Source organism: Schistocerca nitens, chromosome 2 (genome assembly GCF_023898315.1).
Source record: "Schistocerca nitens isolate TAMUIC-IGC-003100 chromosome 2, iqSchNite1.1, whole genome shotgun sequence".
Taxonomy (NCBI): domain Eukaryota; kingdom Metazoa; phylum Arthropoda; class Insecta; order Orthoptera; family Acrididae; genus Schistocerca; species Schistocerca nitens.
The window spans coordinates 640,456,846-640,470,457 of record NC_064615.1 but is presented as its reverse complement, the minus strand read 5'-3'; the positions used below and the strand labels follow the sequence as shown (position 1 = coordinate 640,470,457).

At 41.1% G+C, this 13,612-nt stretch overlaps 1 protein-coding gene across 1 annotated transcript in view; it reads right to left on the bottom strand.

The window, feature by feature from the left end:
- Positions 1-385: 385 nt before the first annotated feature.
- LOC126236752 (UPF0047 protein YjbQ) overlaps positions 386-13,612 on the bottom strand; it is a 71,763-nt gene continuing 58,536 nt past the window's right edge. Inside the window, exons 4-5 of the mRNA XM_049946290.1 lie at positions 2,673-2,714; positions 386-2,348 (exon numbers count right to left, since the gene is read on the bottom strand). Of these exons, the coding sequence (XP_049802247.1) occupies positions 2,133-2,348; positions 2,673-2,714 (258 nt within the window). The 3' untranslated portion in view covers positions 386-2,132. The remainder of the gene's footprint in view (positions 2,349-2,672; positions 2,715-13,612) is intronic.

Sequence of the window (13,612 nt, the reverse complement as noted above, 5' to 3'; positions counted from 1 at the left end):
ATAATGACTTGTAATTCTGGGAGATAACTTCATGGCCAAAGTCTAGTAATAATTATTAGCACAGAGTAAATAAAACCTGTAGAAAGTTAAGGGATGACATACCAAAGAAGACCAAATTATTGTCAAAGTTTTGAGATACATTTCCTTGCAAAAAAATGTTGCAAAATTTTATAAAAAAGTAATCATAGCAATTAATGATCAAAGATGCAGTCCTTGTTTCAGTTGAGTCATCTAAAAGATTTTAGTGTTTTAACATATAGCCACAAAAATGAAGTTCTTCTATGTCCCACAATCATGAATAAATAAACTTCTGGAAGTGACAAAATGAAAGACAATAATACTACACAGTGTAAAGGGAATAGGGGTTTAAATAAACCAAGTCTCATTATAATTGCTCCAACTATTTTTATTTTCCAATATCAATGCCTCTGCATTATCCACTGCTCCCTCCATCACCACCCATTTTTGTGGTTGTTATTATGTGCAGCCATTTAAGTAGAAAGGAACATCAAAAGGAATGACAACATCTCAATGGAACTGTCCATGTGTTAGTCAACTTTCACACCACTGAAAATTTCTATGTGTAACTGTGCTTACACATATACTAAAAAAAGTCAACAGACTTACATCTCTCAGATAACATTAACAAAACTCTGTACACATCAGTAATATTGTACCAATACACACAGCTTTCTAGCATTGATACTGATGTGCTTGCTCTACCATGTGACAATGAAATGCACAGACAGAAATTTCCAATTCTGAAGTAAAATTCGATATGTCATGAGCATTTTCATTTAACTTTTACAAGCCTGATAAAACCTACACATAATTAACATTCATGTGGAAGACTCCTACTTTGTGACATGACTGCAAGAGAAAAAAAAGCAAATGTGACAATTTTTAGGAGAAATATTACACCATCAAGATAAACCAAGGTAACATATTAATACACGTGAAGATTTTCAATGGACCTGTCACAAAATATTTAGCTTATTGGAAGTTACCACACTTTCCTCACACTGTTCTCCAAACGTAGGGACATCACACTGAGGTTTTACATCCTCCACACACTGGCACCTGGGCCTTTAAAAAAATATTGAGTGTACAAGGTTTACATACATGTCAACAACATTCTGACTTGGAAAAACATTACAAAACATCTATTTCTCATCGTTGGGATAAAGTATCAGGTACGAAGGAATTTCTTATCATTCGTTTGTTTATAATAAGCTAACAATAATCAAACTAAACCCTGTATATGAAACACTCTCGAACATCAGTCACACATGTGCTTTTAGACTCAAAGTACCCGCAGTGTGAGCAAATTATAACAATAATACCAAACCGTAAGCCCCTTAAAGGACAAGTCTTAAATAATTATTTCACAAAAACAAGGAACAGTAATCATAAATGGAATGTTAATTAAAATTTTCATGTATGATGCAATACTCAGGAAACCATAATTCAAGTGTAGAAAACATTTAGGGATTACTTTTTTTTTTTTTTACATTTGTGTGTTTTTTCTTGCAAATATGTGGAAGGATACTAATGTATGTATAAGTGACCAGTTTGTTTATTTCTATATAACTGTACATGTCATATCATAAAGCCCAGGTACAGCACGTACGTGGTTATTTGTGTTTCACAAAATAAAGTATACTTCTTGTGCTGTGGCAGTGAAAGGCCAAATCTTTTTCCTTTCCAAACTACCATCTGCTGTGTGTTCCTTGCACAACAAGGAATGAACTCTGTTTCCTTAACTAAATATTCTCAACTTCACAACTTCATCGGCGAAGTGAGTGTAGTGTTTTTACACACTCGTACCCTGAGGGATAACTGGGTGACATTCGTAGGATCACTGAAATGTTGCAGCAAGTTGAGCACACAAAAACTGCCTTTTTCATATGTTTACACAACATATCAGAGAATTGCACTTGTGCCATTATCAACTTTCTTCTTGCTTCCCTGTTAACAATGTTTTGCAACTAAGAAACATCGTTGTCTCACCTAAACTTCCCATCACACCACTCTTCATTATAAATGAAGATGTATGAAATTATTATCAATCACTTCTGTAGTATGGAATGTTAAATCTACGGCCCACACATCATATACTTCTCCCTGAACCCTTAACTACTTGTAGATGCTATCGGTGAAACGGGGCTCAATGGGCTTCGACTCGAGTCTCTGAGGCAACCATTAACTGTAATTACCACTTTGCGAGAGCCTGCATGGTCTCGGTGTTCACACAGCCAGATACCCTGCCATGTACCAAGATTTAATTTACCATCCGTTATTGGTATTGTAAGTGAAGAGCCAAGGAAGCAAGCTTTTACATGAGCTGGCTGTAACAAAATTATACATTTCAGAACATATTCATAGTGATATATAAACTGCAGTAAACTTCATACTACATGAACATGTACATACTTATTTTAAACAACATTTAGGTCTATTGCTTCAAGGCTTACCTCTGTTTAACAGTAAAATTTTTACAGCTGTTCAATTACAGGTCATTTACTCTAAACTGACAATTTGAAAATGAAACAAGCCAATAGCAGTAACCTAGAAAAAATAATGGATATACACCACATGGAATGTGGCTAATGATAAATAAACTTATATAGAAGTATAATCATTTAGAGCCAAAAAGTAAACGGAATACTCACCATGTCGTCGGGCCCTTCACAGGAATGTCTATAAGGCAAACCCTGTAAACAAAATGAAAATTGTATCATTTCCACAATAATTTTGTGCGACTATCACCTCCTCTCCTCCCCCTTACTCCTACATAAAATAAATCTCTCTGATGCATCTCCCTTCATCCTTGTCTACAGTTCATCCTCAAAGCAAGTGGGGTCCTCCCTACCTGTGGTCTCCAGGACTAGCCCTCCTTCCTTAAGCTATCCCTTGTCCCTCCCCAACAAGGTAGTCAACTGCTCTTCAAGTTGGGCATAGTTTTTGAAAATCATTTCCATGAATTACGATTAAGCAACATTTACAACATTTAATGAGAAATGTCGCCCACACGCGCGCGCGCGCGCACACACACACACACACACACACACACACACACACACACACACACACACACACACAGAGAGAGAGAGAGAGAGAGAGAGAGAGAGAGAGAGAGAGAGAGAGAGAGAGAGGGGGGGGGGGGGGTTAGAATCAGCCATCAAAATGTAACTGGACGAGCGAGTGAGTGTGAGTGTGAGTGTGAGTGTGTGTGTGTGTGTGTGTGTGTGTGTGTGTGTGTGAGGGGAGGGGAGGGGAGGGGAGGGGAGGGTGGAGGGCTCTCACACACGCATTTGTATGTGTAATTCAGATTGAAAAAGGATTTCACCAAATGGTCCACAGGAGTTTCTGCATAATTTTTATTTGAATGGGAAAGGAAGTCAGCCATATCCTTTCTGTAGGAACCAACATAGCACATTAAACAATTTAGAGAAATAACCTAAATTTGGATAGGTAGACAGAGATTTGAACCCCACTCCTCCTAAATGCAAGCCCAATGTTTTAAACACCTTGCAACCTCCCTTCGTCTCCACTGTACGATCAGTGCCTCCACACTCATTATCCCCAAGATTCTCAGTTAATGTTAGTCATGAAGCAACAATCAATTTTAATTAAGCTGATCTAACAGTCCCTGTTAAGATATTCATCTACAGAGTAGGAGTTGCCTACCAAAGAGTCTTTCAAACTTTCATTACTTTTATGGTGTCCGCTACATTAAGGACGGCGTGAAACAGAACACTTACAAATGATTTATTTGGCTTATGTCCACTATGACAATGGGCATGTGAATAAAAGCAACGTTTTTATACTGAAAATGGGTTTACAACTTGAAGTAATCCTCATCATTCAGCACCCGCCAGGCATTACGTTTCAATACGATTTTATACTTTACGATGCTCTGAATGTGGAAGTCATCTTCAAATTACATCTGATAGTGCCAGTTTCCTGAAATGGCAATTTTTCATACCTTTTTCTTTCAACATTTGTAGGGTTTAACTATTTCACAACTAAATTAATGATGTCCAGCTGTCAGTACCAGTTAACAAGCAGGCCTGGAATGAAGCAACACAGCAGGTAGTTCTTCCACAATACAGCCAATACATGCTAAATTCAACACAACGCAGCAACATTGAGAAAAAATAAGAAAAAATGACATTGTGGTAGCAATGAAGTTGGAAGCAAATGAAATTAGACTACTATGAGAGAAACATTTCCAACTTTTACAGTGTTTATATGGTGCTCTAGAATGATTAATAAAAGAAATAACTGTATCATGATGTTGCAGTTTTAACATAGGTCAACATACCACAATGGTGACAAAGGTCAAGGGTACCTCCCAACATCACATCAGACCACCTTTTGTTTGGCATAGAGCAGCAACTCGTGTGGCATGGACTCAACAAGTCATTGGAAGTCCTCTGCAGAAATACTGAGCCATGCTGCCTCTACAGACGCCCAGAATTGCGAAAGTGTCACCGGTGCAAGATTTTATGCATAAACTCACCTCTTGATTATGTCCCATAATGTTTGATGGGATTCATTTCAGGCAATCTGCATGGCCAAATCATTCGCTTCAATTCTTCAGGATGTCCTTCAAACCAATTACGAACAACTGTGTCCTAGTGACATGGAGCATTGTCATCCATAAAAATTCCATCATTGTCTGGGAACGTGAAGTCCATGAATAGCTGCAAATGGTCTCCTCATAAACGAAGATAACCATTTCCAGTCAATGATCGGTTCCTGCCCATGTAAATAATGTCACGTAGAAGAAGATGCAATTATACGAATGACAAACACTAACCTCACTTAATGAAGGTTTAGTCAACACTTGCAAATACAAGAGCGCGGAGCGCACTACCTTCAGCCAGAACACATATGTATATGTACAGTTACAGAACATTCCAGTACAATGATTCTTGACATTTGTGGGTACTTCTAGAATGTATTGGAACCGAATATAGAAATTAAAATTTTACAGTTCAGGTGAGTTTTGAACTCACGACCCTCCATGCAACAGCCTAGTATCATGAGCACTACACCACAGTGACTGTGCTACTCGGCTTCTTTTGCGACACTGCTCCCTCCTTAAGAGAACAGAGTCTCAGTGTTACGTCCTCCTAGTCCAGGAACGAGTCGTCTCTCCTGCATACTCCGACTCTCGATGACTGACGTTTGCCCTGGCGGCGATCTTAGAACTTCCTTTGCTGTTATGCTCTTCATCACCTTTCCGCTTGTTGCCTGTCACCAGAGCTTCGAATTTACCCTGGGTTGCAGGATCCTTATAGGGCCTCATTCAAAGGATGTGGACCCTATCCCTGATCTTTCGTTGCCTTGTGTTGAGGTCAAAATTTTAGACTTCATAAGTAACATCAGACAACTGTTTTACAACCTTATAAGATCCAAAGTAGCACCTGAGGAACTTCTCAGAGAGACCAACCTTCCAAACAGGAGTGAAGATCCAGATGTGGTCACCGGGCTGGTAGACAGTAGGGCGATGGCTTGTGTCATACCTTCGGCAATTGTTTTCTTGAGCCTGCAACGTGCAGAGTTGAGCTAACTGCCAAGCTTCCTCAGCTCTGGTTAACACCTGGCCAATGTAGTCGTCATCCACGTCATCAGGATGTAATGGAAGCACAGTGTCCATCATCATAGTCGCCTCATGCCCATGCACCAGGAAAAATGGCGAAATCCTGTGGTGTCTTGTTTGGCAGTGTTGTAGGTAAACATCACAAAAGGTAGCACCTCATCCCACTTTCTCTGCTCAACACTGACGAACATTGATAGCATGTCGGCCAAGGTCTTATTAAGGCATTCAGTAAGCCCATTAGTTTGCAGATGGTAGGCAGTCATGTTATGAGTAATGTTGTGCCGACGGTTTATCTCTGTCACAAGATTCAATTGAAAAACTTTTCCCTCAATCCGTAATTAACGACCTTGGGGCACCATGTTTTCATACAATGTCTTCCACAATGAATTTGGCTACCTTGAATGCTTTGGCCGTTTTCACGGCTTTTGTAATGGCATAGTGCGTCAGATAATCAGTGCTAATAATAATCCATCTATTGCCAATAGCAGACATTGGAAATTGTCCAAGGAGGTCAATCCCAACACACTGAAAAGGCGTTTCGGCTGGTGGAATTGGTATGATTTGACCAGGTGGTTTCTGAGGAACTGCCTTTCTCCTCTGGCACTCTCAACAGTGCGACACAGTGACGGACACTCCTAAATAAACCTGGCCAGAAAAATCTCTTGCAGATTCTATCATATGTCTTAATAAATCTTAAATGTCCGGCCTGAGGTGTGACACGGAATTTCTGTAAAACATCTAAGCGCATGTGGTCAGGAATCACTGGTAGCCACCTCTTTCCAAACGGATCAAAGTTTTTCTTGCAAAGTAATCCATTAATTACCTTAAATTGTTCTTTCACATCCTCTGACCGATTTAAGGCAAGCATAATTTGAGATAGCTTAGCGTCCTTCTTGTGCTCAGCAGAGAGATTCTGGAGTGCTGCGAGACAGTTACTATCTTAATCAAAGTCTTGATGGTCTCGCACAGGGTTTCTTGAGAGACAGTCGGCATCATGGTGTTTTCTTCCACTTTTGTACACTATGGTGATGTCATACCACTATGGTAATGTCATACTCTTGAAGACGTAGTGCCCACCTGGCGAGTCGTCCTGTTGGATTCTCAAGACCTGTCAACCAACAGAGTGAATGATTTTCTGTAACAACTGTGAATGGTCTTCCATAGAGATACTGTCAAAATTTGCACATGGCCCAGATCACAGTAAGACATTCTCTTTCTGTAGTCGAGTAGTTTCTCTCAGCTTTTGTAAGTGTCCTAGAAGCATAGGCTATAACCTTCCCTTTTCCATCTGAAATTTGCAGCAGAACAACACTGATCCCATAGCCACCGGCATCTGTGTGTAGTAATGTAGGTGCTCTCTCATCATACAGACCAAGTAATGGGTCAGTCATCAGAGCTTTTCACAGCACATTGAAAGAATCTTGTGGAGCACCACCCCAGATAAATTTAGCATTGGCTTTTAACAACTCTTGGAGTGGTCTGGCTTTGATACAAAAGTCTGATAAAATAACAGTAATAAGAACACAATCCGAGAAAGCTTCTCACATCTATAATACTTTTAGAAATAGGAAAGTCAGTTATAGATCTCACATTTTCTGGGTCTGGCAGCACATCTTTGTTTGACACAAGGTGTCCAAGTATTTTGATTTCTTTTGCTCCAAAGAGACAATTTCTTGGATTAAGTTTCAGTCCACTTTGTTGGAGACACTTAGGAACGGCCCTCAGTCTTTTTACGTGTTCAGGTCTCTGAGAACACTATAATGTCATCTAACAACAACAAACAAAGACACACATCATCCACTTCATGTGCCTTAGAGGATTATCCATCATCCATTCAAAAGTTGCTGGTGCATTACACAAACCAAACGGCATTACCTTAAACTTGTACAGGCCCTCAGGGGTGATGAATGCAGTTTTCTCACAATCAGCCTCATCTACTTCAGTTTGCCAGTACCCTACTTGCCCATGGTCGAGAAAAACTTAGCCCCCTTCAGACAATGTAGTGTATCGTCAATTCGTGGAAGAGGGTAAACGTCCTTTTTAGTTATCTTCCTGTAATCAACAAAAGGCGCCAACTGCCATCCTTCTTCCTGAAGAGAACCACTGGTGACGACCATGGGCTCTGCGAAGGCTGAATGATGTCATTCTTCATCATTTTCTCTACCTCGTCGCGAGTTATTCGAAGTTCCATTGTTTACATACGGTATGCTCTCTGGCTTATTAGTTGATGGTCTCCAGTGCTAATCTGGTGGTTCACCGTCGATTTGTCTAATTTGCTCTTCACCTGTGTATTGAAGCATTCAGAGAACTCTTGAAGAATGGCAAGTAGCTTCTTCTGTTGTTCCTTAGTGAGATCTGGTGATAGTCGAGCTAGATCTTGTCTCAAGACAGTAGTGCCTATTTCGCCCAAAGACTCGGCATGGGAGGTTTCCATTACACTCAGCTGTTTGGCAATTAGTGGCTCAATGTTTGCCACACACATGCATCTTGGAAGGATCTGCGGTTCTCGGCGACAGTTAACTATCCACAATTCACCAAATCGATTCTTAAACGAGACGACAGAGGCTGGGATGACCAAGTTATACTTCAGTGCTATGCTTCTCTTACATTCCACTACAAGATCCATGGGTTGATGCATGGCATGGCACATGACAGTTACCTTTCTAGCACTGACTGCAGGAATCATCACTTCAACCAGCACACACAGTCTCCACACACTCGGATGCGCATCTTCCTGTCCACAGTATGTCATCTCATCGAGCATAATCTTCGAGTGACTACAATCTATAATTGCCTCAGAAGCTTTCAAAAAGTCCCATCTGAGAATGACGTCATGACTACACTCTTGTAATACAATGAATTCTAAGGGCTGTGTATGGCCACTTATACCCAAACAAATGACACATCTTCCTGTAGGTTTTACATATTTCCCATTAGCCACCTTCAGCAGAGATGTTTTGTTGTCGACGAATATGGTTTTCTGCAACTGGCGACGGTACTTCTTCAAAATGACTGAATATGATGCTCCAGAGCCCACAAGAGCATGGGCTGATCGACCATCCCTGAGGATATTGACATAGTTTCCTATCATTTTTGTAGTGATTGACGGCGGAGGATATTTCTCTTCGGCGGCCTCACCTCCAAGGAAGGTCGCACCCTTTAGTTTTCCAAGTTGCGGCGGCTAGGTGATCGGCTGGAGCTTCTAAACGGCGATGGAGACCTCAATCGGCGTATTGGGGAGCGTCCTCTCCAGTGGCTAGCTTGTGGCAATGGTGACCTATGTCATCCTGCACCCCCATCTTCTTGTTCATCTTCATCGTCCTGGAGTTGGCATCGGCTAAGATCAGTCTGCTGTCTTCTGTTACGAGCATCATCAAATATCTGCCGCCTTTCTCAACAATAGCGCACCACATGTCCCGGTCATCGCCAGTGGAAACATACTGGTTGGTTATCCTGGGTCCTCCAGACAGCAGTCTTCCTTGGTGCCCAAACAGGTTCCTCATGGGGCATTGTTGGAACATAACTTTGCCTGGGTCTTGGTATTTCACCGTTTTAAAGGGAAATGAAGGACAAGAGATTGGGTGTCTGTTCCACTTCCTCCCTTATGACCTATTGAAGAGTCTCAGTTTTTTTGCTCATCGTGCAACCCCAGTGCCTTCTGAACTTCCTCTCTTTCTATCTGATGAACACTTGTGAAATCAGTTCCTTCCTCAATCGCAGACATCAATACAATGTTTGGAAGGCGCTCAAACTTCTTGCATGTAATTCTTTTTTGATGCATTGTCTCAATATAGTAGCACCATTTTATGAAGTCGTCTTCTGTCGAAACCTCCTTCAGGAGTAAGGCATGAGACATGTCCTCAGCAACACCCTTCATGAGGTGTGCAACATTATCTTCCTCCTCCATTCTAGGATCCACTATTTTACACAGCTCCAAGACATCTTGAATGTAGGATGCTGTAGTTTCTCCTGGACACTTTATCTTCAGCCTTGCACAGTTCCACCTGCAATACTTTCCAGCTTGCGAACTTCTCCTCGTTGTTCTCATACCATTGCTTGGCAGTGCCCTCCAAGAAGAAAAACAGGTTAGCCAAACACATGGTGTCATCCCATTTGTTAAATTTGGCAATACGCTCATATACCTTCAGCCACTTGTTTGGATCTTGGCCATCGTCACCAGAGAACCCGGAAGGATGGAAGGATGTCTCATGTGGTAGCACACAGTAGCTGTCATTGTAACGTCCTCCTCTTCTTCTTCTTCTTCTCCTTCTTCTTCTTCTTCTGTCTCCGATAGATTGTGATCTATTGAATATGGCTCGAACTCGGGTTTCTCGCCACTGTGTTGTCAATAACGTGCGCTATCACAAGTTCCAATAACCAGCGTCTCCACCAGAATAATGTCACGTAGAAGAAGGTGTAATTAGATGAATGACGAACACTAACTTCACTTAACGAAGGTTTATTCAGCACTTGCACATACAAGAGCGCGGAGTGAACTGCCTCTGGCCAGAACACATACAGTATATATACAGTTACAATAAATTCCAGTACAATTATTCTTGACATTTGTCGATACTTTTAGAATGTACTCAAATCGAATATAGAAATTAAAATTTTGCAGTTCAGGTGTGTTCTGAACTCACGACCCCCCGTACAACAATCTACATAACCACTACACCAAGGTGACTGTGCTACTCAGCTTCTTTTGCAACAATATAACCCACACCATTATGGAGCCACCACCAGATTGCACACTGCCTCGTTTACAACTTGGTCCATGGCTTCATGGGGTCTGTGTCACATTGTAACCCTACAATCAGCTCTTGCCATAACTTTTGTCACCTCATTGTATATTGTGGCACTGCAACATCATTACAATTCATGAATAGCAAATAATATTTTCTTCCAGAAACCAGAATAAAAATATATTTCCTGTGACCACTACCCTGGTAACGAGTTATCAGAATTTTAATTTCACAGTCTCAATTGCTGTGACCTAAATACAAATGAACAAAATAAGGTACAGAAGTCATAAGCGTCAACTACTTGCAAAAAAAAAAAGGTAAAATTTGAATGTGGTAACTATTTCTCAGCATTACACTGTTTATGGTAATCGGTAAACTGTTTCATATTTACCATAGCTCAGTTATTTCCAAATATGGACTGTTCCATTATTCATTTCATACTAAATACCAGTCAGATGAACTATTATTTAAGCAGGAATTTCATCATTTGTGGGTGCAAAGGGTCAAGGAAAGAGAAGACAATACAATCAGAAGAGTCACTATTTAAAATATCAAACTGTTGATTCTTATCAACAATTTCTAATACTTCTCTCAATACTTCCCATGAAACTAAAACATTTTACATGAATAGGATGACTGATTACATATTCAGTAATAGAACAGGCTGGAAAGCTTAAACTGTTACGTCTAACCATAACTAGTCTAACTGCCACATAATCTCAATCTATTACTGCCATATTGCAGCCTCATTGAATACACCAGTTCTCATCAGATCACTGAAACCAAGCAACTTCAGGCATGGGCAGTACTTGGATGGGTAATTGCCAATGAATGTCATGTGTTATTGGCTGCTTTGCCTTTGCCTCTGCAGCAAAGGGGAGGAGTAGTGATGGCATATAGTTGCTGAGCCCCGTCTTTGTGCCAACGTCTTAGATTAAATTCCAAACCTCTTGGCACTGTCTGAATGTAAGGGCATGTGACGCTGCTGATGGTGACCATCAGTCAGATGGAAATGTTAAGCTCAGTCCCCCTTTGCTGCTATTTGAGAGTAGAAAGCTATGTGCTGGCACCGAGTTTCATCTTCTCCCATGCATTGTCATCATCATTACAACACTACATACACCAGTAAGTCACACACACTTATCAAATACAGTTAAAACAACAACTATCATACTTCACAAATGAAAGGTGCCACTCTGTTAAAGGATAAGAAAAACTTTTTCAATTAGACAACTGAACCTACCCTTTGGGGTCTCCCAGTCAACAATACTGTACAACTTTACTTTAGTGCCATATTAACAACCAAAATAATGGAACTAGTATTTCTACAAACTGTTTATTAAATTGTAATGTACAGACAGTTCTGGCTGAGAATTACATATTATTTAGGAATAAAGGAGATGACTCACTGAAAGGCAGAAGCGCTGCGTCGTCAATAGGTACAAAAAGAAAAGGTACACAGCTTGGCTGGCTTTCTGAATGTGCTTCCTTTTTCAAGCTTGAAGGAAAAATATGCAGGCAGGCGCGTGCACACACACACACACACACACACACACACACACACACACACACACACACACACACACACACACACACGTACTTACATACCTGTTTCCCTACATTGTGTTCAGTCAACTGCTCTTTTCTGGCCCATGGAGACTGTACTGGGGTGGGGTGGGAATGGATGGGATGGGATGGGATGGGATGGGATGGGATGGAGAGAGGCAGCAGGCAGGGAGGAGCTTGTGGGGAAATGATCAGATGTTCTCCAGTCACAATACTACCTCCTGCCCCCAACACAATTCCTTCTATTCATTACACCCATCAATGTTAGTTACTCAACCCTCCCTACAACCACCTCACAGCTTTACTCACCACTTCCAATGCCAATTTCTTTGGTCAGCACTATCCCTCCTCCCACCTCTCCAAAATGGACCCCTGCTCTATTTATGTGCACCAGTTCAGAAAAATTTCCCTATTCCTAGCCAAATCCCTGTCCCATATTCTGTTCCCTAAACACAGCCTAAGCCATGGAACCCCCCCCCCCCCCCCCCGGCAGGGCCTAACCATAAAAATCGTTATTTCTGGATCCCACCTGTCCTTCCGCAACAACCTCCATCTTTTCAGATTCCACCAGTCCCTTTCCCTCACACACCTCATTCAATACAAACATATCTCTATGGCACAGGCATCCCTGAACCACCTTCATTACCACCGCAAAATACTGTTACTATGCAATCCTCACTACCTACACCTCATCACCCAAATTGAAATTCTGACACTTCAACACCTAGAAGAACATTCCAGACACCACCTCCACGTTTATCCAGCCTGCTGACATCCAACTCCCACCTTGGGACACCTTGGGGTAGACAGTCACTAAATACAAGCATGCTAACCTTCTCCGAAGTATCGCCTAGATATGTACAAGGGGTCATAAAACAACTGAAATCATCTGATAGCTTAGATATATATGGCATATCATGCAACCTGCTAAAAAAAGTGTGTGACTGCATTCTGTACCCTTTAACTCATTGCATAAACAAGTGCTTACTTGAGGGATATTTTCCTGATGAGTTAAAACTGTCTAGGATCGTCCCAGTATACAAAAATGGAGATAAAGACTCTCCATCTAGTTACAGGCCTATTTCAATAGTACCCGCATTCTCCAAGGTAATAGAATGCAACATGTACCAACAATTATCATCTCTCTTTGAGAATCTAGGAATAATTAATGCTACACAATACGGGTTTAGGAAGAATCTGTCAACCATTAATGCAATCAACACGGTAGTCAGTTACATCCTTAAAGTTTTTGAGAACAAAGGCTTTGCTCAGGTCTCATTCTGTGACCTAAGCAAGGCCTTCGACTGTGTTGAGCACACGCCACTACTAGAGAAACTAGAATTCTACGGCATCAAAGGAAAGAGTCTCAGACTATTAAAAGCTTATCTCAACAACCGTAAACAGGTAGTTTGTGTTGGTAAGGAAATGTCAAACACAGAAAATGTTAAAGTAGGTGTGCCTCAGGGATCTGTACAGGGGCCCTTCCTGTTTCTGATAGTGATCAATGACCTTCCCTCGTTTATTAGAGCCACCACTGTATTGTATGCAGATGATACGACTTTTCTTCATAGCAGTAACAATCTTAATGATCCTAAAACCTGTGCTGAAAATACACTCACTCATGCAGCATATTGGTTCAGAGCAAATGGTTCCCTGCTAAATGAAAATAAAACTCAGCAGATAATCTTCA